This window comes from Canis aureus, chromosome 4, assembly GCF_053574225.1.
Source record: "Canis aureus isolate CA01 chromosome 4, VMU_Caureus_v.1.0, whole genome shotgun sequence".
Classification (NCBI taxonomy): Eukaryota; Metazoa; Chordata; class Mammalia; order Carnivora; family Canidae; genus Canis; species Canis aureus.
The window spans coordinates 86494061-86520309 of NC_135614.1; the positions used below are offsets into that span (position 1 = coordinate 86494061).

Sequence of the window (26249 nt, forward strand, 5' to 3'; positions counted from 1 at the left end):
TCCTTTTTTTTTCAATCAGGCTATTTGTCTTTTTATTAGTTTGCTATTTATAAATTCTAGATACTAGACTCATATTAGATATATGGTTTATAAATCATTTCTCCAATTTCATGAGTTGTCTTTTCCCTTTCTTGATAAAATGCTTTGAAATGCCAGAGTTTTTAATGTTGATAAAGTTCAACTTGTTTATCTTTTTTTTTTTTTTTTTTAGTTGTATGTGCTTCAGGTGTCATTGCTAGAAAAATATTGCCTGTTCCAATGTTACAAAGATTATACCTGTTTTATTCTAAGAGTTTTATAGTTTTAGCTCATTTCTTCTATTTTTATTTTTTTAAAGTTTTTATGTATTTATTCATGAGAGACACAGAGAGACAGAGGCAGAGACAAAGGCAGAGGGAGAAGCAGGCTCCATGCAGGGAGGCTGATGTGGTACTCGTTGATGGGACTCAAGAATCACACCCTGAGCTGAAGGCAAATGCTCAACTGCCGAGCCACCTAGGCATTCCTCTGAAATTTAGTTTTGTTTTCTTAAATCCACTTTATGTTAAATTTTGTCTATGATCTGAGCTTGGGATGCAAGCTTGTGCATATAGATATGGAAATTGTGCTTTTAAGATTTGTTGAAAGAATTGAAGTTGAATTATCCCAGCACACATATTGAAAATCATTGACCTTAAAGATATGGGTTTATTGGGGAGCCTGGGTTGCTCATTCAGTTGAGCGTCTGACTCTTGGTTTCACTTCAGGTCAGGACCTCAGGGTTGTGAGATCTGGCCTTGTGTCAGCTCCGCATTCAGTGGGGAGGCTCCTTAAGATTCTCTCCCTCTCCCTCTGTCCCTCCCCTGCTCTCACTCTCTCTTTCTCTCAAATAAATAAATTAATAAATAAATATTTAAAATAGTATGGGTTTATTTTTGAACATTGATTTCTATCCCACTGATCTATAGGGTTATTTGAACCTGGACCACGTGGTCTTAATCACTGTAGCTTTGTAGTAACTTTTTAAATTTAAATATCCAATCTTCCAACCTTGTTCTTTCTCAGTACTTTTTGGCTATGTAAGTTACTTTGCAATTCCATATTAATATATGGATAATTTGTTAATTTCTACAAAAAATTGGGATTTTGGTAGATAATCTAATAAGTAAAGACTACAATATTAATATTTAAATTTTCTAGTCAATGAAACCAAGTGTCTTCCCTTTTATTTAGGGATTTATTTAAGAAATTCCCTTTACTTACTTTTTTTTTCAGGGATATTTTATAGTTTTCACTGTGTAAGTTTACTCTACTTTTATTACATTTATTTCTAAATATTTAATTGTGTTTAGATACTATTTTAACTTTCTTAATTTAAATTTTGGATTCTTTACTGATCTTTTGTAGAAATGGAATTTATATTTTTATATTCATATTGTATCTTGAAACTTTGCTGACCTTTTTTTAGCACTATTAATTTTTGGCAGGCTGCTTGAGTTTTTGTTTATAAAAAGTCATGTCATGTGCAAAAATAGAGCTACTTCTTTTCTTCTCTTCCAAACCAAATGCTTTTTTTTTTTTTTTTTTTTTTTGACTTAATTAGCTTTGCTAGAACCTTCAGTAGAGGTTGAATAGAAGTAACAAGAGTGGATATTTGTAGTGCTTCTGATCCTTGGAAGAAAACTTAAATTTTTCACTATTAAATATAATATTAACTTCTGGGCTATTTGTAGATACACTTAATCAGGTTGAGGACATTCTCTTTTATTTCTAGTCAATTGACTCTTTTATCAAAAAATGATGTTAGATTTTGCCAAATGATTTTTCTGAATCTATGAGATAATCTTATATGTTTTTTATAATACTTATACATCATCTCATATTGGTTGATTTTCGTATGTTTTAAGCAGACTTTATTTCCTGGATAAATCATGCTTAGATGTTATATAATCCTTTAAAAAAAAAAACATATGTAGGTTGCTGGATTTGATTTGCAGATATTTTGTTGAGGATTGTTGTGTTTGTTGTTGTATAATACTGACTTCATATAATGAATTGTGAACTGTATCCTCCTATCTTTGGAGAAGTTTATGAAAGAATGATGAGAACTATTTCATCTTGGATGGATATCACCAGTGAGGCCATCAGGTTCTGGACTTTTCTTTGTGATTTCTTACTGTAATGTTAGGATATTGATTTTCAAGACTACCATGGAGCTGTAGGGGTCAGGGAAAGATGGGAATAGGACACATCAAAATACCACAGAGATTACTTTTCACACCAAGATTCAGCTGTTTTCTTGCTTACATTCTCCCTGGAATGCTACAAGTCATTGGTTAATTTCCCGAGATCTGAAAAAGTTGATTCTTATAATTTTTGCCAATATTCTCATCACTTTTATGGAGGAGAAATATTTAGAAGTCCTTAATTCACCATTTTTTGTTGAAGTTTCCAACACATATATATTTAATATAGTAATCGATGAGGCTGGTAGGCATCCGTATTTTTGTTCTTGCTTTGAGATCTTTGTTTTTGTTCTCCGCTTTACCTTATTTTACTTACACCTTTCAAAGTAATTCTTTTTAACTCTTCTATAAACTTTTTCAGCTATTCATCCTTTATTAATTGATAGTATTGGGATGCCTTGGTGGCTCAGAGATTGAGCATCTGCCTTCAGCTCAGGTTGAGATTCCAGGATCCTGAGATCGAGTCCTACGTTGGGCTCCCTACATGGAGTCTGCTTCTCCCTCTACCTGTGTCTCTCCCTCTCTCTCTCTCTGTGTCTCTCATGAATAAATAAGTAAAATCTTTTTTAAAAAGTCTTTTAGTCTTTGTCCTTGTCCTAAACAAAATGCATAAATAGCACAGGGCAGTCTCTTTTGGAATCCAGGTTGCACCACTTCACATCTGACACTTCCCATTTGCCGCTCTATTTCCTCTGCCCGCCTGACACTGGATACTTTCTACTCTCCAACTTCCCCTTCACTGTTCATACATTCCCCTTCACAAATGCAGTTCCATAAATTCCCGTCTGTTTCATTTATTTTTTTTTCTACTTTTGTCATGTCTTTCAGTCAAATAATCCTAAAACTCATCTTACAATGATACTTGGCTTTACATAATCAGTTGTCCATTTAAGTTGAAATTTTTGAAACATAGTTATTAAAATATTTATTTCTTCACTGACCACTTTGAGATCTCATCCCTTCCAGCTGAGCCATGTCCTCTAGGTATTATTTTAGTATTCTGACTCCTTTTTTTTTTTTTGTAACTTTTTAATCTCCTTATTTATTTTTTATTTGATATCTTTATCAAAATATCATGAATTTCATGATTCATGATATTCATCTATATCATGAATTTCTATGAAAAATCCCAATCATCCTATTTCATTCTTTAATAATAGCTATTGAAAATCAGGTATCTATTGTATATTGGAGACATGGCAGTGAATAAATCTTGGCTGCTGCCCTCAATGGGAATCAAGCAAATCGGGAGATGTGGGACATTTCATTGGAAACATACCATCAGATGGTAACTACTGAATGATAAGTGAGGAGTTCTTTGACATCACCAAGGAAAGGCAGATTATTTGGATGAAAAATTCAGAGACAACTTCACAGAAGATGGGAAATGACTTATTTCTGGGCAGCTAAATAGAAAATATCTAGTTTGAGGAAATGTAATGTGGATGTTGGGCACCTGACCAGCTAGATTATCCGGTGTAGTTTCGCTACAAATTTGGTGTGAACAATGAGGTGCCCAAGGATTAGGTTAGATGCATAAATAGGAGCCAGGTGGAGGTGTGTCACGTCTGAAGGCTTTGGGAAAGTCTCAAGTATTTTATTTAGGAAAGGATAAAATTCACATTTAGAAATAACACTAAACTATAATCTACATGGAAATTATAAGAGCATGAATTAACTCTAGTCACTGTGATGGAGAGAAGGAGCGGAGTTGGGGAGATTTCTAAAGTGATATCATCACAAGAATTTCAAAAGTTTTTAGTGAGGAGAAATGGAAAAAGATAAAAATCATCATTAGTGCTTATGATTTCATACTGAGTGACCGAAGAGGTGGTGGCTCTGGTTGTTCAACCTGCTAAGAAACAAGAGAAAGTAAAGAATGAGTTCAGACCTACAGCTGAGTAAATTGGTCTTTTTGATTCAAGCATCTCAGACAGAACAGGATTCCATTCTGAAAAGCTTAACTGAGAGGAAAAACTGTGCACGACTGAGACCACAGAATTTTTATTTCCACCTGCAGAGTTCTGTGTGCTCAACTCTGAGTTGAGAAGCCACATACATCACAGAAAAACTTAGCAAGACACTTTGCATGGTCCCCTCCTTGAGACTCAGTCCCCAGTTTCTTTCCTCTCCATTGAAAAAGCTTCAGCATTTCCATTTCCCAACTTAGGACCTGCTGCTTGAGAAGTTTTCATTCTGCTTGCTTGTGCGGAGGGAGCTTTATCCTGTATTTTTTAAATTAGCTTTCTCAAAAAAAAAAAAAAAGTTACAACTACGTGGTGTTTGGTAACCTTAGAACCATTTATGTTGAATTGATAAGATTAAATCCAGAACACAGATGAATAAGGTAAAAGTTTGGATGAAAGTTAAATTTTAGGAAGAGTGTAAGTTTTTTTATTCTTCTATAGAAACAGAGAAACAGGAGTATAGATTGAGAACTTTGTGTCCTTTCCTCTGGGTAAACTTGCCAATGAGGGACAATTAGTTTCAGCTCCTGCATCTGTCAGAACCATCTCTACTCCGTGGATCTGTCACTCTTTGTCGCTCACTGCACTAAACACTTCTTGGGGGTAAGGACCTGATTTATTCCAGAGCACTGCTTGGTGCGTAGTAGGATGGATGCGATTGTTTCTCCCGCACAAACAGGCTTTACACCCAGAGTGAACCCAAGTCCTGTGCTGATTCAGACCAGAAGAGCTGCAGAGAAATGAGGAAATTGCAGGCTTACCTGAGAGACATGAGATAGGCGGGGATACAGATCCGGAGATTTCTAGACAGGCTTCAGCCAGACAAGATAAGGCCACTGAGTAAGCATAACCTGGCTTTACCTGGGCCGCCCAAAGCAAGCACCTGGGAGCTGGAGCTAGATTCAGGACGGGATGTGGCAACCTGAGGCATGGCCGGGAGAAAATGATCAAGTTCTTCAGCATCTCAGACTGTGAATCGAGCAAAGGTCAGAGGCTACACTTGGGAATGCGATGATACCTGGGATTTCCTGGTGATTCTTACTGTGTTGAGAGCGGGCCGCAACATGTGATTTTCCACGTAACTGGCCCCCAAACAACCCAGAACTGTTGTTCAGTAACAAAAAGAACATTCATTAAAAAAAAAAAAGAAGAACATTCATGTAAAAAAAGTAAGAGAGGGACACCTGGGGGGCTCAGTGGTTGAGCATCTGCCTTTGGCTCAGGACGTGACCCCGGGGTCCTGGGATTGAGTCCCGCATCAGGCGGGCTCCCTCTCCCTGTGTCTCTGCCTCTATCTATGTCTCTCATGAATAAATAAAATCTTATAAAAAAAAGTAATAGATATTTATGCAATCAATTAAAACTGAAAGATGTATAAAAGGAGATTGACACGCTCCCTGCAGTGTAGACTTCCTTCTGCCCTCCCTCAAGTTTCACTGGCTTGGATTCTGTTCTTTTCTAACTCTCCATGTGTCCATGTTAATAAATACGAATATTCTATACAGGTAGCTTTTGCTATTTATACTTTAATCTAAGTCAGACCTCAGCTTCTATATTATTCTATATTATTACAGCTTCTATATTATTCTATTCTATATTCTAATGGCTTTCTCAGTCCACAATGAATTTATAGGCTGTCCTTCAGAGCTCACCTATTCACTTTGTCACTTTCATGATAATCCATAATCTATAAAACCATCACCCTCCAGTTGGACCTGGAGATTCTTCTTCTTCTTCTTTTTTTTTTTTTTTTTTTTGGCCTCTGAAATAATCAATAAGCATCGTTCATATACAGGCTTCCTTGTACACAGATGTTTTAGTTCCTCTTGTTTGCCAGGACACTGGCATGTGTTTGCTTTTCCTTCTTCCTCTTTGTCTTTCTGGTCTCTCTGGCTTTTTAATTTTGCAGCATTACATGGTTAAGTCCTCCCTTCTACATTTATTTCATTGGTAATTGCACCCTGCTTCATTGCCTTAAATGCCACTCTTGTGCTGGATGTGTCTGAAATTTGTAAAGCCAACCACTTGTGTCTTTTGAGCGACAGATGGCATGTGAACATGGCCTCTGCATCTCTACTGAGATTGCCAAGAGATATACCATGGTTAGTATGTTGGAATTAAATTCCCCTTCCTAGTTCCTGTACCTGGTTTCCTTACACATCTCCTCCAACTGCAATGTCAAGCTCTTCATAACTGTGGGAAAGATTCTCAAGCAGATGTCTTGATGAGTGCAGAGCCTGATGCAGGGATAGCTCTCACAACCCCCGAGGTCTTTTTTTTTTTAATTTTTTTTAATTTTTATTTTTTATGATAGTCACACAGAGAGAGAGAGGCAGAGACACAGGCAGAGGGAGAAGCAGGCTCCATGCACCAGGAGCCCGACATGGGATTCGATCCAGGGTCTCCCGGATCGCGCCCTGGGCCAAAGGCAGGCGCCAAACCGCTGCACCATCCAGGGATCCCACAACCCCCGAGGTCTTGACCTGAGCCAACATCAAGAGTTGGATGCTTAACTGACTGAGCCCCCCAGGCGTCTCCATGATTGCACCGTTTCTGATCACTGTCACTATCACCCCGGCCTGGTCCACCCTGTCATCATCAATTACCTGTTACTATGGTGGTCAATCTACGACTTCTCCTACTTTCATTTTGTTCTTCTATTTTCTGTTCTCTGCAATGAAGTAGACATGATCCCTCTGAGACATACATCAATTATACTATTATGCTCAAAACCCTCCAGTCTCCCTTTCTCTCAGGCAGTAATCCTCTGAGATCTTGCTTCCATCCAAGACCTCCAGTGGATGGCTGAAATCTTGGATAGTGCCAACCCCGGTATACACCGGGTTATCTTTTATGCATGTATACCCTTAGTAAAGTTTAGTTCGTAAATTAGGCGCAAAAGATTAACAGCAATGATGGAACAATTATAATCATTGTGCTGTAATAAAAATTATATAAGTGTGGATATGGTCCCTCTCTCGTAATGTATCTTACTGTATTGTGTTCGCCCTTCTTATGATGATGATGCAGGAAGATAAAATGCATGATAAAGACAAAGGGAGGTGAATGATGTGGGCATTGTGACACATCATCAGGCTACTGTTGACCTACTGATGATACATCGCAAGGAAGATCACCTGCTTCTGGACCACAGCTGGCAGTGGGCAGCTGAAACCAGGGACAGGGAGACCACAGACAAGGGAGGATATGGAATTTCTCTGATATTTTCTCCTACTGCCCTTCTCTGTCCATGCAACTCTGGTCACATTGGCTTCCTCCCAGTTTCTGGAATCTGCTGGTCATGTTCCTAATGCAATTCCTTTACTCTTTATGTTCTTCCTCCCTGCAGTGCTCTTCCCTAGACTATGCACTTGGTTAACTCCTTCACCTCCTGCAAGAATGTGTTAAAATGCTATCATTTTAATATGCCTTACCTGACTCCTTTATTAGATTTCCTTGTTGCTTTAACAAATCACTGCAAAATTAGTGCCTGAAAATAACATAAATTTGGGGTGTCTGGGTGGCACAGTTGGTTAAGTGTCTGTCTTCAGCTCAAGTCATGATCCCAGGGTCCTGGGACCGAGCCCCATGTCCAGTCTCCCTGCTCAGCAGGGCGGGTAGTGGTCTGCTTCTCCCTCTACCTCTTTTGCTCCTCGTGTGTGCTCTTTCTCTCTCTTAGATAAATAAATAAAATATTTTTTCAAAACCCATACATTTATTTTCCAACACTTTAATAAGAAGTTTAACAGTTCTCGCTGGGCCAAAATAAAAGTGTGGGTAAGACTTCATTCCTCTGAGAAAGAATCCATCCCTTTGCTTTTCCCAGCTTCTAGAGGCCTCTCTTAGGTCTTGCATGGAGATGCTTACATTTTAGAGCCAGCAGTGAGCTTTTGAATCCTTCTCACAATTCTGTTTTTCTCTCTCTCTCTCTCCCCCCTCCCCAGCTGCGATCATTTCTTTACTTGTAAGGACTCATGTGATCAGAAATGTCCCTTCTAGAGAAACCAAGGTAATTTCCTTGTCTTAAGGACCTTGACCTCAATCACACGTGTGAAGTCCTTTTTGCCATGGAAAGTAACACTTTTGCAGGCTTCCAGAGTAAAGACATAGACATGTTGAGGGGCCCGCGTTCCACCCACCATATTCCCATGTTTAATATTGAGGCCTCTCTACACCTGCCCAGCCACCTCTGATCTTTCTTCTCTTTTACTTTCTTTCTCTCTGCTTTGTGTGAGTCTTAGCATTTCCAAAATATTATCTATCAATCACGTGTTCTGCTTACTGTATATTTCTCCCCACTGGAATGAACACAAACTCTTCCAGGGTCGGAATCTCTGCATTAGTGATGTATTTAAAATACTAAAATGGGGATCCCTGGGTGGCGCAGCGGTTTGGCGCCTGCCTTTGGCCCAGGGCGCGGTCCTGGAGACCCGTGATCGAATCCCACGTCGGGCTCCCGGTGCATGGAGCCTGCTTCTCCCTCTGCCTGTGTCTCTGTCTCTCTCTCTCTCTCACTGTGTGTCTATCATAAATAAATAAAAAAAGTTTAAAAAAAAAATAAAATAAAATACTAAAATGATGTGTTTACGTAGTGATGTATTTCATACCATATTGAAGTACTTAACTTTAGTACTGATGTACTGACGTTCCAGGACTGGAACACACTGAGTACTCCAAAAGTATTTGTTGGATACGTACTTCTGAAAGTGATCGCCAGATCAAATGATAATCTCACATTTTATTGTCAGATGAATTTTCTAAATGATTGAAGCCATTCACATTTCTATCATCTTCCTTCCCTCTCCCTTCGATATGTAATTACTGCTTTCTTATTTGAACAAAGAGCTAAAATGAACAGTAATGACAGAGTTTTAATGGGGATGAAAACACAACACATGCAAATGTGTGGACAGTGGTTTGAGCCAGTATTTTTCCAAAATTGTATTCTTGTTAGTACATGCTGAGGTGTTTTTTTTTTTTTTTTTTTTTTTTTTAATTTAAAACCAGCTGCCAAGGCTGTCTCTTTCTCAGCTGGACCCTAACTGGCAGGTAAAAGAACACAGATGAACTCTGATAGAGAATAGGTACTCCAACACCTCAGATGTCTCCAACTTTAATTGATTGGTTAGCTCTTGAGATTTTCCAACAAAAAAATTAATAGGGAAATTCTCCACCAGCGACGTGACTCCGGTAGTGCCCAAATATTTAGCACCCCCGGATAGGACTCTCTAAGGTATAGCTCATGGATATGCAATTATGACAACTTCAGACTTCAGAGATATGTTATAGTTTTTTATTTTGTATATTAAAATCTCTAATCTGGGATTCAGAGGGTATAATAAACCTGTACTTCTCCTGTTCCTTTTCTCTCTTCCTCCTCACTCATTTGTTTCCTCCTCTAAGAACACACAGTGAGAAGTTAAATGCTAAAAGCTGAAATTCAACAGGAGACTTTTACATGTTTGCAAAGACCTCTGCTATTTCCAGTTAAACACATACCTTATTTCCTTACACGCACCTAATTTCTTAACATTTTAAACAATTAATGTTAGATTCCTGGTTGAACAAAGTGCCTTATCACAACTATTTTTAATAACTTTTTACATATTAATGGATGCATAATTAAAACCAATGTTTATTTATTGTACAAGACCGATATGTTACCAAGAGACTATGATGATTTAATATGGTTTTTTCTTCTTTACATCAATCACTTATTAACAGTTCAGTGGAGTATTGTTTCATCGGCTTATGGTTTAAAATATAACACACGCCGTAAAAAAATATAACACGTTCTGGAATGAAGGACGCATAATAAATTTAACAACATGTATTTCCTATGATCCTCACATTGCATCACTTGTATTTAATGTGTTGGGAAAAGAACAGTAGTGGAATTGCTATCAAATATTTCTGACTTTATTCCTGAATTCCACCGGAATTTGTAAATACGTGTTTCCTACTCATAAAAAACATACATAAAGCATGTAGCTTAAAATATTACAATTTTAAGTCAGTGGTCTATCTTTTTAACATAGCTTGAAGTCCTCACTAAAAGCAACTTTTGAAATTAATTGCTCTGCCACCATCTTCTTAACCTTTTAAAGTTATTCTTCCCGAAGGGATAGAATATTTTCTTAGCAAGGAACTCTGCTTTGGAGTGAAAGCTATAAATTTTTAGGTCCTGATCCTAATGGGGTCTAGGGTGAATAAATAGTTTTCTAGGAGGAACTCATGTGAGTCGCATGAGCTTTCTAAGTGCCATAGGTTACTACTTAACACTAAGAAGGGGACAATTTATTAAAGTAATGCCAGAGAAGTGGTCATTTTGCTTTACTTGGGTGATTATATTTTCTTCCTTCATTCTCCTCCCCATTTCTGTTCTCTAAAGAGCAGTTAATTAGCCCTACTTTGTCACGGGATAACAAACATCATCTCTTCTTGCTTTAGGACAATATCACATCTGTCCTTCAGCACAAAAATATCACTTACTTTGCAAAATCTCAGGACTCCAGAAGTATATTCCCACCACCGTGTAAGAACCTGACGCTGTTCTCTCTGTGGTATTTCCAAACTGTCTACTAAAAGGAGTTCATATATATGACTCAAATCAACTTTGTCTTCTAAATATTTTCACATATGTCAGTGTAAAATACAATGAAAATCCCTCTTAAATAGTCTAATAGCTAGCTCGACTCACAACATCCTATTTCACTGTTTCTAAATCAGCACCATGTATATGTCCAGAGTATTTCCCACCATATGTGCTCTACTCCCAGTTCTTTTGATGGATGTCTCATTGCTGCCTATGCCCAGAGATAGCACATTTTTATCCTGGTTATCTATATTTCCTGATTATCTGTATCAAAGAGCTGTCTCTCCATACCTTAAGATTTTTAACTCTACTACTACCATTATTGCTCACCTATTTCATTCATTCATTCACCCATTCATTGTTTCTTCCCTTAAAAAACCCTAATATACAACATGTGCTCTTCCAGGATCTTGAAACTCACTTATTAAGCAAAAGAAGTACAGCTGGTGGGATCCTTGGGTGGCGCAGCGGTTTGGCGCCTGCCTTTGGCCCAGGGCGCGATCCTGGAGATCCGGGATCAAATCCCACGTCAGGCTCCCGGTGCATGGAGCCTGCTTCTCCCTCTGCCTGTGTCTCTGCCTCTCTCTCTCTCACTGTGTGCCTATCATGAATAAATAAAAATTAAAAAAAAAAAAGAAGTACAGCTGGTGTTTCTCTCAGGCTCCATCTCTGTTGTAAAGTATGTATTCCAAAGTGAACTGAACATTTGGAAATGGGTGGATGGTGGACAAGAGCTAAGCCTGAGAGTAGACCACTTTGTTGTTTCACAGATGGTTATCATCATAATCCTATAAGTTATTGATTTGACTACATGCTACTGTAATAGTTTCCCATCAGTGTTAACACATAAACTAATCATTCCAAGATTCAACTAGGCCAGCTGAGAGATTTTTAAAAATCCATTAATGAAATGATTATTGACATTGTATTGAAACACTCAAGCTAAGCATTATCAACACCTTATATAATTCAAATACATGTTTATAACATTTTATTAGAAATTTTACTATGTTGTCCAATAATATAAATACTGCTGAATTATAAATCACTGATTTTGTTGCACATCTATTTTCAAATTAGACATAAGTTCTGAAATATTTAGGCTTAGTTGTTTATTAATCACAAACACTTTATGAATGTGGAACCAGATTCAAGTCTTAAAATCTAGGGCAGCTCGGGTGGCTCAGTGGTTTAGTGCTGCCTTCAGCCCAGGGTGTGATCCTGGAGACCTGGGATTGAGTCCTGCTTCGGGCTCCCTGCATGGAGCCTGCTTCTCCATCTGTCTGTGTCTCTGCCTCTGTGTGTGTGTGTGTGTGTGTGTGTCTCTCATGAATAAAAAATAAAAAAAAAAAAATCTTAAAATCTAAAGCCATAATATTACTCACATTTTTTTTCCTTTTATTTGAAGTGACTACCATTCTATATAAAGCATAGAGGGTGTTTTTCTAAAAAGATATTTTATTCATTTGTTCATGAGAGACACACAGAGAGAGGCAGAGACACAGGCAGAGGGAGAAGCATCAGGACCCAGGGTCAGGGCATGAGCCAAAGGAAGATGCTCAACCACTGAGCCATCTGGGCGTCCTGAATGTGTTATATTTTTAATATATGCTTTAAAATGACAACTTTACTATTTCTCTTAGGTGCTTCCATTGCTGGTCTACACACATAACCCCATTCTTTAAATATGATTAACTTTTTAATAATAAAAACCCTAAATTCTACATAAAGTAACATCAAAATGGCCTCTTTAAGAACATAGAAGAATATAAAAATATAACTTGAAAATAAGTCATTTGTCATCATTGCAATGTCTTTCTGAAATTAGTTGTTAGAAGTGTAGTACATTGCTCCAAAAGGATTTTAAATTAGTTATATAAATTTATAATTTATATATAGCATAACAATAGCTAATAAAACTGTCTCATGGTTTATTTAAAAGCAAAAGTGTTTGAGAAAATGTTTTAAAAAACATTTGTTTAATAAATATGTTGCTTTTACATTTCTATGATATTTTGCAGGTGTCTGCTTCATAAATAATAAATCCCTCTTCTAGGTGCTAAAAAGATATGTCAAGAAACACAAAGAAATTACTAAATACATTTCCATCCATGCATACAACTATCTCCACACAACTCATTCTGCATTCTACATTCAGTAGTTAATTTACTAATGAAGTGTGAATCTTTGAACGCTATGTTTTTCATATTTTGCTAATGGATTTCTTCCTCCTCTTTATAAAGCTGAAAAAAAAAGTATTTTCAAAGGATATAATTTGTTGAATCTTGCTAAGTGATTCCTATCAGAATTTGTTCCTGTTTATATCTTATGTGTTTTTGAGAAGGAAATAGGATTATTTTTGATAAACTATTACTAATATTTCAGTTGCCTTCATTTTACCATAGAACAGTCCTTTGTCGTAGTTTATTATATTTTTCCATATTTTACCTTTTTAAAATAAGTCTTCTAAGAGTTCAGAGACTTTAAAATAATCCTTGAGAAATTTCTCTTTATTATGGCAAGAAACTTAAAGGCTATAGGAACAAGGTTATATTTTTCAATGTTTCCAGAAATGAGCAAAACGTGAGTAATTGAGGTTTTGTAACCAAAAAGGTTTCATATGAAGTATAATTGTTCACGTCTCTTGGGAGAAACAATTCTCCAATTATATGTTTGAGATATAAGAAACTATTGTGTTTGTTTCTAGCAGTGGCACTTATGGAAATATTTAATTAAAATGCTACAAGTTATAATAGATCATGAAATATGAATTATATAAAGTTTAAAAGCATTTCCTGGGGTGCCTGGGTGGTTCATTCCATTAAGCGTTCAACTCTTGATTTCAGCTCAGGTTATGATGTCAGGGTCATGAGACTGAGCCCCCTGTTGGTCTCCATGCTGCTTGGGATTCTCTCTGCCTTTACCCCTCCACCGATGCTCACTCTCTCTCACTCTAAAATATTTAAAATCTAAAAATAAATAAATAAATAAAGATAAAAAAGCCTTTCCTGATATTTAAATGACAAAATGAGTGATAATTTGTCAGTGTATTTTAATTAATTAAAAAAAGGCCTATGTATTGGTTAAATGAATCACTGCTATTTAAATTTCGAGTTAACATTTTCATAATTAAAAAAAATAACAATAAAATAAAAGTGCCTGGCTGGCTCAGTCAGTAGAGCATGTGACTTCTGATCTCAGGGTCACATGGGTTTAGAGATTATAAAAATAAATAAACTTAAAAAAATCTGAATCTTCTCCTACCCTGTATATTTTTCTTTTTTTTTTAAATTCTAAATTAAAAATTTCTAATTTCTAATTCTAAATTTGTAGTAAAGTGACAATTAATTAAAAAAATTATTATTCCTGGAAGTATTGAAGGCAATAGTGATTTACTGGTAATTTCTTTTTCCAGTTCTATTTTCTATAGTTAGTGAAGTTGTGATATAGTAAAATTACATCAAGGGTTATAATTTTTCTTTTAATTAGTTTTGTTTATTAATTCCTATTAAGTAAATAATTGAATATTTTAGATCATGATAAAAATAGCCATATCAGTACCAAGTAAAGAAAAATTGCAGAAAAATAAAAGATTATAGTAACCTGTGGGACACTGTGGAGAGAAGAAAAATTATAATCAAAGTAAGTTAAAAATTATAGATATACAATTTTATGGTAACATTATGGTAATGTTACATTGTAACGTAATTGGGTGCTAAATTATTTAATTTTTCTTTTGCAGCTACATTCCAATTCTGACAAAGGCGATGGATCTGTCAAGTACATCCTTACTGGAGAAGGTGCTGGGACTATATTTATCATTGATGATACCACTGGTGATATCCACTCAACGAAAAGCCTAGACAGAGAGCAGAAGACCCACTATGTGCTTCATGCCCAGGCTATTGACAGACGAACAAACAAACCTCTTGAACCTGAATCCGAGTTCATAATCAAAGTACAAGACATCAATGACAATGCTCCAAAGTTCACAGATGGACCATACATCGTTACTGTTCCTGAAATGTCAGATATGGGTAAGAAAAATCATTCCTTACTTTGACAGTTAATATATTTTTGAGAATCCAAAAAAATAATCTGTGAAGACCAGTTTTTCATTTTGTGTGTGTGTGTAGAAATCTGAAAAATTTTCAAAATATTTTATGTTTACATGTGGCTTAAGGTGTTAAAGAACATTAGCTCTAGATATTATAATATTTATTAAATTAATTTCTGAAATTATAAGTAATGGTTTGGTGTCAAGAAAAAAAAAATAAACAATCATTAATGGGAAAACACCTGCAATTTTTGCTTGATACAGCTTTTAAGACCATGTAGTTTCTTCATGTATCTTCTATGAAGATACCAACCCATTCAAGGCAATAGTTTGCATAAATAAAAATAGACAATATAATGTCTGAAATCTTTTGCTACTTGTCTTACTTAAGCTTGCAGCTTATGACCAAATTGTAATAGCCTTGAAAATGCAAGTAATTGCTGCAGTATTCAATAAAACTTTTTAGATACTCATAAGCATTTACATACTTTATCTATTTTAAAACATAGAATAATCCTTAAAGTCTTTTGGACACTATTTTAAAGGTGTATAAGCCAGCATACTGTACTTAAGTGACTCTCCCAAATTCATATGTTGACAAAATGGCCAAGAAGAAGTCAACACTATGTTCTCCTGAATGTAGAGCTTATCCTTCATTTGATGGGTCAGGAAATCTGACGATTTCACTCTGATGATCTGAGGCTTTCTCATCCCTTACAGATCTCTGTTGTGTAGCTATTTTATTTTATTTTATTTTATTTTATTTTATTATTTTATTTTATTATCTCCTATGACAAATTGTCTAAATCATTAAAATAGAGTTAAGCCATGATAATTTTTTGACTACCTCTGTAAGACTCTAAGCTGGGATGTAGAACACATTTTTTTGTGTGTAAAGATTTTATATATTTGAGCTTATGTATGAGTATTACATATGTAAGCATATATGACTAGTAGTTTGAGCTAAGGTTATTATAGTCACTAATCAAATTTTTATGTATTTGGATATATACATAAGTGGTTTTTTTTAAGTGGGTTTTTTAAGTTTGATTTTTAAAATATTTTAGAGATGTAACTTGACATACAGCACTGTGTAAGTTCAAGAGGTATGGCATGATACCTTGACATACACATATCGTGAAATGACTATCACAGTAAATGTAGTTCATGTCCTTCATGTCATATCCATATGTTTTTTTAAGGAAAGATTGTGGTTTCTTCCTTCCTTGCTCCAGTCCATTTTATTTCTTGTGAGCTAGGCAGATGACTCCTGAAGCTGTTGGGGAGGCAGGTTAGAAAGAGGAGACTCATTCTTCTTGACCAGAATCTCAGAGTAGAAAGTAGTTCCATAAGAGAGCACAGGGCTCAGCCCCAGAGAGCCTGTGCAGAGGCCCAGAGGTCACTCAGGCTCATTGGTCTCTAAGGAAAATCGGAGGGAAACTGAAGGCCCAACACCATAAAGCCTGGCAGGTGAGAGTTTGTGTAGCATCTCTAGGACAGACTTCCTTCTCTCGCCTTGTCCAGGAACTGACACCCCATTTGCCAATCCCTCTATCTCACAGAAGTGAATAGTTCTGTGACTCCATCATTGGTGAGAAAGCCATTGGTAAGGATGCCTCCAGAGGCCTCATGAGAGCCCCAACGAGCACCCGTGAAACCACCATAAGCAGGGGGCAAAGCACCAGAGAAGCACAGGCAAAGTCGTCGTCCCCAAGAAAGTGGACTGGACAGTAGATCACAAAGCACTGGGGTTGTCAGGATGCTACAAGAGATTTCTGTGGCTCAGAGCCCGTGCTTGCTCCAACTAGTAAACAACAAAATATCAGTAGATGATTGACACATGGATGGTCATTGATAAGATCCAAATTATTGCCCTGGAAGCTGAGAACATATGGGACTGGAAGAAGTAGCTCAAAATCAGAGAGGAAAACAATCCCCAAAATGTGGGAATTGTGGTACAAGATGAGACTTAGACGATATGTTCACACCTATTGTGTGAATGACATATGTTCCCACACAGCCAAAAAAGAGTAGATGAAGGAAAGAACAGTATTTTTTTTTCCCTTGAGGTAAAGAACATATTGAAATTATGAGTTTAATAGTCTTTGACGGAGGGTTAAAATAAGAGTCAAATCTAGGTGAATCCTGGCAAAGTACTTATAGCCTAAAAGAGAAAATTTTATAAACTTTCAGATATATTTTAATTATCTACTAATATATATATATGTATATATACATGCATATATATAATATGTAACATATATAATATATGTAAATATATATAATATTTATATTATATTTATCACTTGAAATACTGGATTCCGGTTGACAGTTGAATACACAACCTTATGGAGAAAAAAAAAATACTCAAGCCCTAAATCCTTTGTTCATCAAAATATGATTCATTTATCAAGGTAAAAAATAAATGTTGGAAAAAAAAAAAGAAAAGAAATGTTTGGAGAAGGATCCAGAAAGTAGATTGTCACCTTATCTAGAAATATATTTGAGAAAATAGTTGAAATTAAAAGTTATTGAAATGAATCCAAACAGAGATCCTCAAATTCAAGGAAAATGACAAGGAGAGGAAAAGAAATAGTAGAAATGTACCCTGAAATATTTGTGTGTGTGTGTGTGTGTGTATATACAGTTGAGTCTAAGTGGGTACATTGGGGGATGCTGAAAGATACTGTACAATCTAAGAATCATGAAGCTTAAAGGAATCATTGCAGCATAGGCTGTAGTTTTAGGACTTGGGAAAAAGTCACAACATGTCAAAGTCCTCATCCAGGTCTTGAGAGGAGGGTGGGAATGGGAAATAGTTGCTATTCTTAATTTCTTTTACTGAGATGAGTACGGCTGAGGTGAAATATTGAACATCTGAAAGAAAGAGAGGAAAAAGAGCAAAACAGTAGGTTTTAAGTCATGGTATTACTGTGCCTCTAGGCCTGATTTCATGGAGAGAAAGAGAGAACTCACTGAGGGGAAAAAATAGATGAAAAAGCATCATCGTGGCATCTAATGTGCTTTTTAGTCTGAACGTATAGAAAGTGGAAACTAATGGAGGGAAGAATTCACTTGGCATGCATGCTTGCGGGGGGGGTGAGATTTTGCACTGATTCTGAAGTTAGGATTTAAGAGCTAGCAGGGAGGTAGAGGAGGGACCAGCGGCCAGTGGCAGGGGTCAGCCCGCCGTCTGGTTCTGTAAATGACGTTGAACTGCAACCCAGCCACCCCCATGCCTTTAGATATTGCCTGTGGTAATTTGGGCAGGATGGTGGCTGGATTGAGAAGATGCAGTGGAGCTGGTTTGATTCCCAAAGCCTAGAGTGTTTCCTGTGTTGCCTTTTACAGAACAAAGCTTGCCGGCCTCCGTTGTAAGGGCTTGCAGGGGGTGACACTGGAGGCGGGGGGATAATTAGAGGACAGCGTTGGGGTTCTCATAGGCAAGGCATCTGCTGCTCTAGGCAGTTGGTGCTCTGCTGACCTGCTGGATAGACCATGTACAGGAAAATCTGCTATTTGTTAGAAGCCACTGGGGTGGGCTTCTCCCCTTGAGGTGAATACAGTTAGTGATACAACCAACACCCGGCCTGCCTTTTGGTGTTACTACAACTCAGGTTTGCTCCGGGCCCCATGCTGCAGAATCAGATAGTCACCTCCCACATTTCCTTTTTCATCTAGGAGTGACTGTGTGACCTAACTCTAGCTGATAGGACAGGATGTAAGTGGAGGCCGGTGGGGTGGGGTGGGGCCTCCAGAAAAGAGAGAAGTTTCCAGAGAGGAGCTAGCTGGCACACCTATTTCACCCACGGCCCATAATGCAGACGTGGTGTGGAAATGCAGCAACGGCTTGCGCCATCAGGAGGGAAGCCTCCTGCTAAGTGAGATGGGGCAGGAAGTTAGGAGGGTCTAGAAAGAATGATTCTGTGGCAGAATGGATGCTCCAGCGGAGGCCTGCCAATCCCCAAGCCATTCTTAACCAAATAAAACCCGTTTCCATTTAAACTCTTTTGTTGGATCTCGAATACATGACACTATGTTGACTCTGAGTTGGGTACTTGGACGACTTCTAGATGTAACAAGGACCTCAAAAGCAAAGAACTAAAACCGATACTGAATCCAGAAGAATTGTGAGAAAAGTTTCAGCATCAGATAAGACACGAGGTTGTCATCTTTGATGAAGCGTGCTGATTAGGGAACGACGCAGGAAATCATCCCTTCTTTCCCTTTCTGGGTAGTCGTGGTGCTAGATGATGTTTGCCATGGCAGCAATCTTCCCGGTTGCCTGTGTTGCAGCTGACAGTTGATTTCAGATATTTAAATCTTGCCAGCCATTGACTGCAGAATTCATTGCATCCATAGAGTTTTGATCAGCAGGAAAAACGAAATCGGACATTTGAATGTTGACTTTGAGATCTTCAGAAAATATAACATTGATTACTCCAAAACAACCAGTTAATTTTACCAGGATGTGAGGTCACAAGTTGTCCAAGCGGTAATGATCACTGGCACAGCATCACCAGCATCGAGGGATGTTTATCGAGCGCTTACTGTGTGCCAGGATTGCATGCCATTTGTCATAATTTTGTGTCCATACCATCAAAAGGGCAACATTATGGTTACCCTGGTTTTGCAGAAGATAAAACTGATACATAAAATTAAATAATTTGCCAGACTACATGGTGCGTAAGAAGTGCAACTGGGAAAGATTTCTAAGCCAGACAGAGATTCAGCTTTTGAGTTCCCGATTTTTTAATATGGTTAAAAATGTAAAATCTGGATCAAGCTATTGGTGAGATAATTATGACCAAAATAGTGCATGTTCCAGAACCCATACGGTTTATTGAGCCAGAAGTGGGGATTTCCTTCTTAACATGTGAAGCTAATTCAGTGCTATTATAATGTTCCTTTTGGTTTTAGAGGATTGGATTTGGGGATGACTGCATACCACGAAAAGGAAAATGAATCCTAAATTGCTAGAGAGTAAGGGAACAGACATTTATTTAAACTAGAAATCTAATCTCTAGGGAATCCTACAAGGAAACGTTTTGGAAACAAAGATATTTTTTAATAACTCCAAAATGTATATATTGGATATAGTGTAGATAAAGACAATGGACAGTTTCTAGATTTTTGTGCCAAAAACTAAGATAATTATTGTGATGCACATAGTGTGGGCAGTGAAAGGAATGGACGTATCAAGGAATGGGCAGTAGCCTCACTCACTAAGCTGAGGAGTGGGACTCAGGTGGAGGACCAGGGTCCTCATGGGGCTGAGACAATTGGAGAGTGTGGTTTTCCCCGAACTGAAGGACAGAGGAAATAGTAAATGAATCTGTGACCAAACTGTAAAATCTAAAACTTTGAATCTACTAATGAAACTACAACCACGAAAAAACAAAACAAGTATATGAAGGACTTTTCAATGTGAGATAAAAGACACAATAGGCCACCATCTATAAGACATGAATTTGAATGAATAAACATTTGAAAATGCAGATGTCAAATCATAGGGTTAGGCCTAATGAGATGAAAGATGAACTGATATACTGGTAAGCATGCCTGGCTGTCCAGGGGACTATTTTTTTTTTATTTCATAAGGGGATTTTTTAATACCAAAAATATGTCACAACCAAATAAAAAAATGGGAAAATTGCATTAGCATGGGATTCACAGGAAAAAAAAAAAAGAAAAAAAAGAACCATGTTAATTCTCCAAAGTAAAACCTCAAATTTCACTAATAAATTAACAAACCATTAAGGAGAAGGTGAAACCATTGTTCATCTGCCAAGGTGTACAAGTTTGATGATTCACAAAGTTGTTCCTGTGCAGAGCCGTTAGCAGAAAGGTGAATTCCCACGGCTTTTTCTTTTTTCTTTTTTTTTTCTTTTCTTTCATTTCTTCTCTTTTTCTTCTTTTCTCTCTTTTTTTTGTTTTTATTTTTGGATAGCAATTGAACAGTATTTTAAATTGAGAACATATCCTTCTGTGGGACAATCTGTATTACAGAGAACTGTCCTATAGGTGCGTTCACATGGTTGCACAAAGACACATGTGAGAGGATGCCCGCTGCAGTATTACTCATCACAGCAAAACATGGGAGCACACTTAGAGTCTGCTAATAAGGAAGTTTTCAGGTAAATGACTCTTCAAAAACATGCAGATTCCCTATGTAGCCCTCAGATGAATGAATTAGTATGTATACACTGACCGAGCATGATCTATATTGATTCAGTGAAGAAAAAAATTTCACAAATGTATGTGGAATAGTCTACAGTTTATTTTAGAAAGTAAGGGTGTGTTGTACAGTGGATGTGCCCATTGGATGTATCTGAAAGGAGCATATATATTGGGGAAGGTGATCACTTCTAAAAATGGGTTGTGGCTTTATCTGCTATCAGAGAAATGCATTTTTCTTTATCAAAAATATATATATTATTTATGAAGTGATAATAAAGAGTGAAATGCAGACTTGTGATAAAAACACTTTAAATAACAGTAATGCTTAAAGGTATATAGATTTCTAATCATAGTAATGGCTAATAGTGCGGGTGGGTGACAAAATTTTTTCTCAGCATATGGTGCCTGATAAATTCATTGCTTTCATCATATACTCATTAATTCCACTTTGAATTACCCAGCTATTAAAAAAAAAAATCCAGGCAGCCGAGGTGGCTCAGCGGTTTAGCACCTGCCTTCGGCCCAGGGCGTGACCCTGGAGACCCAGAATCGAGTCCCAAGTCAGGCTCCCTGCACGGAGCCTGCTTCTCCCTCTGCCTGTGTCTCTGCCTCTCTCTCTCTCTGTGTCTCTCATGAATAAATGAATACAATCTAAAATTAAATTAAAGTAAAGTAAAGTAAAGTAAAGTAAAGTAAAATAAAATCTCCCTTTTTGAATCTCTTTAATTCTTTTTGGAAAGAAAGAGAGCAACAGAGGCAAGGCAGTTTATGTGCTGAGAACTAACAATGGCTAGTAATAAAACAAGAAAAAAGAAAAAAGAAAGAGAGGAAAGAAAGGAAGAGAGAAAGAGAAGAAAAAGAAGAAAGAAAAGAAAGAGAAAAAGAAAGAAAGAAAGAAAGAAAGAAAGAAAGAAAGAAAGAGAAGAAAGAAAGAAAGAAAGAAAGAAAGAAAGAAAGAAAGAAAGAAAGAAAGAAAGATAGAAGAAACAAGATCCCTAAATTTGAACAGGCTGTGGACATAGAAACAGAAAATTTCAATAGAGCGTTTGATAAGCGGGTGTAACGGGAACATAAGGAGGGACAGTGATCCAAGTTGCAGACTGAGAGACGTCGTCAGTTAACCTCCTGTAGCGTTAGACAAGGGTTGTGTGTAGGCGACACAGCGATGAAAAATAATTTTGCCTTCCCTGGGGGTTTATGGTCTACTAAGGTGTGTGTGCGTGTGCATGTGTGTTGTTAAGGGGGAAAAGAAACAGGATTGTCATGCAAATGATGCACTCCCTTCCCCTTGAGCAGAGCCTGCTATGGGAACCCAGGGAAGCAGCATGAGAGAGCCCTGGGGGAGGGGGGGAGTGTCTATCCGGCCATGGGTCCCTGGGTCCCTGCAGTGCTAGGTCATAGCCCCGGAGCCCCCCACATAATTGCCCTGTGCTCTAGTACCTATGAGAAAAGCAAAAGGTGCTTGCATGTTTCTTGTTAGTGGAAAGTAATCGTCAGAGTCTGTGGTGTCCTGGGTGGTTTGACAAAGATGCAACGTGAGCTGGAGTGTTTGGCCGTGCATGCTTTACTCCAAGGTTTTTCTTTACCTCTTAGGTTTGCATCGTGTAGTTTGAACCGTCATCCAGGGAATCCTACCCCTCCACAGCAGGTTCCCAACTGTACTCATGGTCCTGTTGGACTCGGTGGGTCTTTGCTGTGGAGGACTGTCCTGTGCCTGGCGGGGTGTCCAGCAGCACCCCTGGTCTCACACACTAGGTGTTGGTGGCATCTCTTCTACCACCACCATGCGACAGCGTCTTCAGATAGTGTCAGATGCTCGCTGCAGGGAGACTATTTTTTTAAGTCATTCCCAAATGGAAACATGAGTTGGAGAATATGATTTTGGTTAAATTTATAGTCCCTTCCAAAGGGAATCTTGTAGTGTTAAAATACTCATATGTTTCATGACTCAAGATGACTCTCCTCTGCCCAGGTCAGCAATTTTCATGGTTAAAAGTCATTGCCATATTCAAATGCCTGTTATGAAAACGGTGAGGTATACCAGGGATGAAAGTTCGGTTATTTGTGCTCACAGGACAAAGAGGAACAGCATGGCTACTTGATAGTCACTATGGCTCTCATTTTTTAAAAGAAAATCTGCTTGTCGTTATAGCGTTGTTAATTTAGAAAAGGACTTTTGGGATTATGACGAATGCCTTGTAAGCTACTGGCTGTCATAGTCTTTTTTTTTTTTTACTTATTAAAAATTTGATCAAATAAAACAAAAAGAACCTGTGTGGACAGAAACACATGATAATATTATGGACTGATTAGGATAGTGGAGACACTTGTACACATTTTATCAATGAATATTTAACATTTTTTTCTTTTTTTCCTCCAGTACATTGCAGTACATTATCATGACATCTTTATGATTTCACCACCTCCTAGAAATTATTCTATGCAGTAATTGTCTTCTTTGTCCTTTAAACAACTTTAAAGAAATGCTTCTTTAAATATTATTTTATGTAACTTTATTAAAAGTCTAAGTTTTTCAGAGCTGAATTTTAAGAATATAAAATAAAAAGTTAATAATACTGATTATCATGGCACAAAGAGGAAAATAACTATGAGATTAAATTATACCTGCTTTTCAAGTCAGTGGTCTAGTGCATGTGTGGCATTTAAGAAATGAAAATAGGATAAGTAGAAATGTACTTGTAAACAACATTGCCATTCTCTGAAAGGACATTATAAATGTCTTAAGACATTTAGTGATACTAGAATGTCATATTGTTATAAAAAGCTGGTAAAAGTGTTTTTAGCATATATATTGAGAAATCTCTTTAAAAACAACTAGGACAATAATTTTAAAATAATTGAAAACAATAATGTCGTCTCCTCTATTGTTTTATAGAAATATACCCGAATGTTTACAATCATAATCTCCTTTTACCTACAATCACCTAGAATCAGTAGTTTTTAGTATGTTTTACTTTAATTGCTTTACTGTCACTGTAAATTTTCAAAAATAATTACCTTATATCCACCAATTGTTTTGAGACTAACTATACTAGATCACAATGCAATTTGCCTGAAAGTAAATTTCACGTCTTTTTTCCCCCCACAACAACATATATATAAGGAATTTTATAAATCTCTACTTCTCTTCTGTATATTAATAAAAGACACCTAGAAGTAAGAATCATTTAATACTATTTAAGATATAACAGACTATAGAAATAATGAATTTCAATTTACGGGAGAGAGGACTAATACTACATTTTATTAAGATTCTAAGCATGTAACTTATGAACTTAAACGTCAGAAGTGCACTGATTCTTAGTTTGACATAAAAAGAAATGATATAAAGAAAAAGAAGAGAAAAAAGTTTTGCTATGTGATCCTTAATAGCCATGAGGTGCCTTGTCCTTGGAGATGTATTAAAACATCCTAGTCTTTTTTGTGTCTTTGTTCTTCTCCAATCTCTAACTCCCAGGCCTATTTCCACTTGCAGCTGTGTTCTTTGTTGCAGAGCAACAAGAAGAGACACCAGCTGTGCTTACTTTATTGCACTGCTTGTTGGGGGACTGATTTAGTTCTGGGCAAACATCTTGGGAGCTTCACCCTGGATATCTTCCAGGATTCTAGTAGCCATTTTAAAACCATTACCCTCAGGGCATAACTTCAAGAATGAGATAATTTCAATCAAATGAGGCAGACTCTGCTTTTCTACATGGTAAATTAAAAGTGCATGTGAGGATTCACATTGGACAAGTAATGAAGTGAGAACTGAACACAAATTTCTGAGTTTCATAACTTTTTTCTTCTCACAAGTTTCCCCTTGTGTTGGTTAGCTAGTGTTTTGTAACAAATCAACCCACTGCTTAGTGGCTCAAAACAGCATCCATTTTACAGTGAACTACAAGAGAGATAAAGTTAAGAAAACAATCCTATTAATCATATCATTAAAAAGAATAAAATACTAAGGAATGCATTCAAGGAGGTGGGAGAAAATACACAGAAGAGGACATAAATAAATGGAAAGGTATTCCATGTTCATGGATTGGAAGAATTAATATTACTTAAATGCCCATTCTATCTAAAGTGATCTACAGAGTCAGTGTCATCTCTAGCAAAATGTCAGAGGCAGTTTTTGTGGAAAGAGAACAAATGATACTAATATTTTTTATGGAACCTTTAAAGACCCCTCATAGCCAAAGCAATTTTGGGGAAAAAAGAACAAAGTGGCAGGCATCACACTTCCTGATTCCAAACGATATTACAAAGTGATAGTAATCAAAACAGTATAGTATTGGTAAAAAAGCACGCCTTGATCAGTGGAATAGAAAGAGAGCCCAGAATTGCTCATGGTCAACTGTTGACAAAGGAACCACAGTGTACAATGGAAAAAGGATACTCTCTTCAATAAATGGTCTTGGGAAAACTGGACGGCCACATGAAAAAGAATGGAAACTGGACAATTGTCTTATACCATAAACAAGAATCTATTCAAATGGATCGAAAACCTAAAATTATAAAGTTTCTGAAGAAAACATGAGACTGAGTTCCTTGACATTGGTCTTTGTCATGATATTTTGGAGTTAACGCCAAAGGCAAAAGCAACTGGGACAACAATAAGCACCTGTGACCACATCCAACTAAAAAGCTTGTGCACAGCAAAGGAAACATTGATAAAATGAAATGGCAACCTATGGAATGGAAGAAAATATTTCATATGGACTCTTAGAGCAGCAATTCAATAGTATAAAAGTGCAAATTTCAAGGGTTTTGAAGAGATCTGGGTTTTTTACTTTTGTGTTTATCGTAATCACATCACTTGAAACTATATTCTGTCAATATTTATTGAATAATTATATACTGACCCTTTTCACCTGTACTTTGATTGGAGGACATAGATTTTTTTTGGAGAAAGATTTTGAAGAAACATTACCTCTTAATTTTTCGAATATTACTGATTCTTATACCTGGTAAAAAATTATTATTGTTTCATTGAATAATGATTAATTTTATTTTTCAGCATATGATTAAATTTCTTGTAAATGCAAGAAAGGCCACAAAAACCAATAGAGTTTCTCATTTTTATTCAAGGACAGATATGATTCACCAGAATACATTTAATGCTACTGGGAATCCCTTAGTTTCTCCATTTACTCTTTATAAAAGTAGACTAGACCTTGATTTCCCCTAAGAAAACTGATCAATGTATAATGAAAAAATACTTC

The 26249-nt window shown here is 36.8% G+C and overlaps 1 protein-coding gene across 9 annotated transcripts in view; it reads left to right on the forward strand.

Moving 5' to 3' along the window:
• Positions 1-26249, forward strand: part of CDH18 (cadherin 18) — a 951119-nt gene that overhangs the window by 695536 nt on the left and 229334 nt on the right. For 8 of the 9 annotated variants that reach the window (XM_077896372.1, XM_077896374.1, XM_077896375.1 and 5 more), the window contains one exon: positions 14530-14824. In XM_077896372.1, the coding sequence (XP_077752498.1) occupies positions 14530-14824 (295 nt within the window). Of the gene's footprint in view, positions 1-14529; positions 14825-26249 lie in introns of those variants that run through there. The other variant, XM_077896373.1, reaches the window with a different exon arrangement.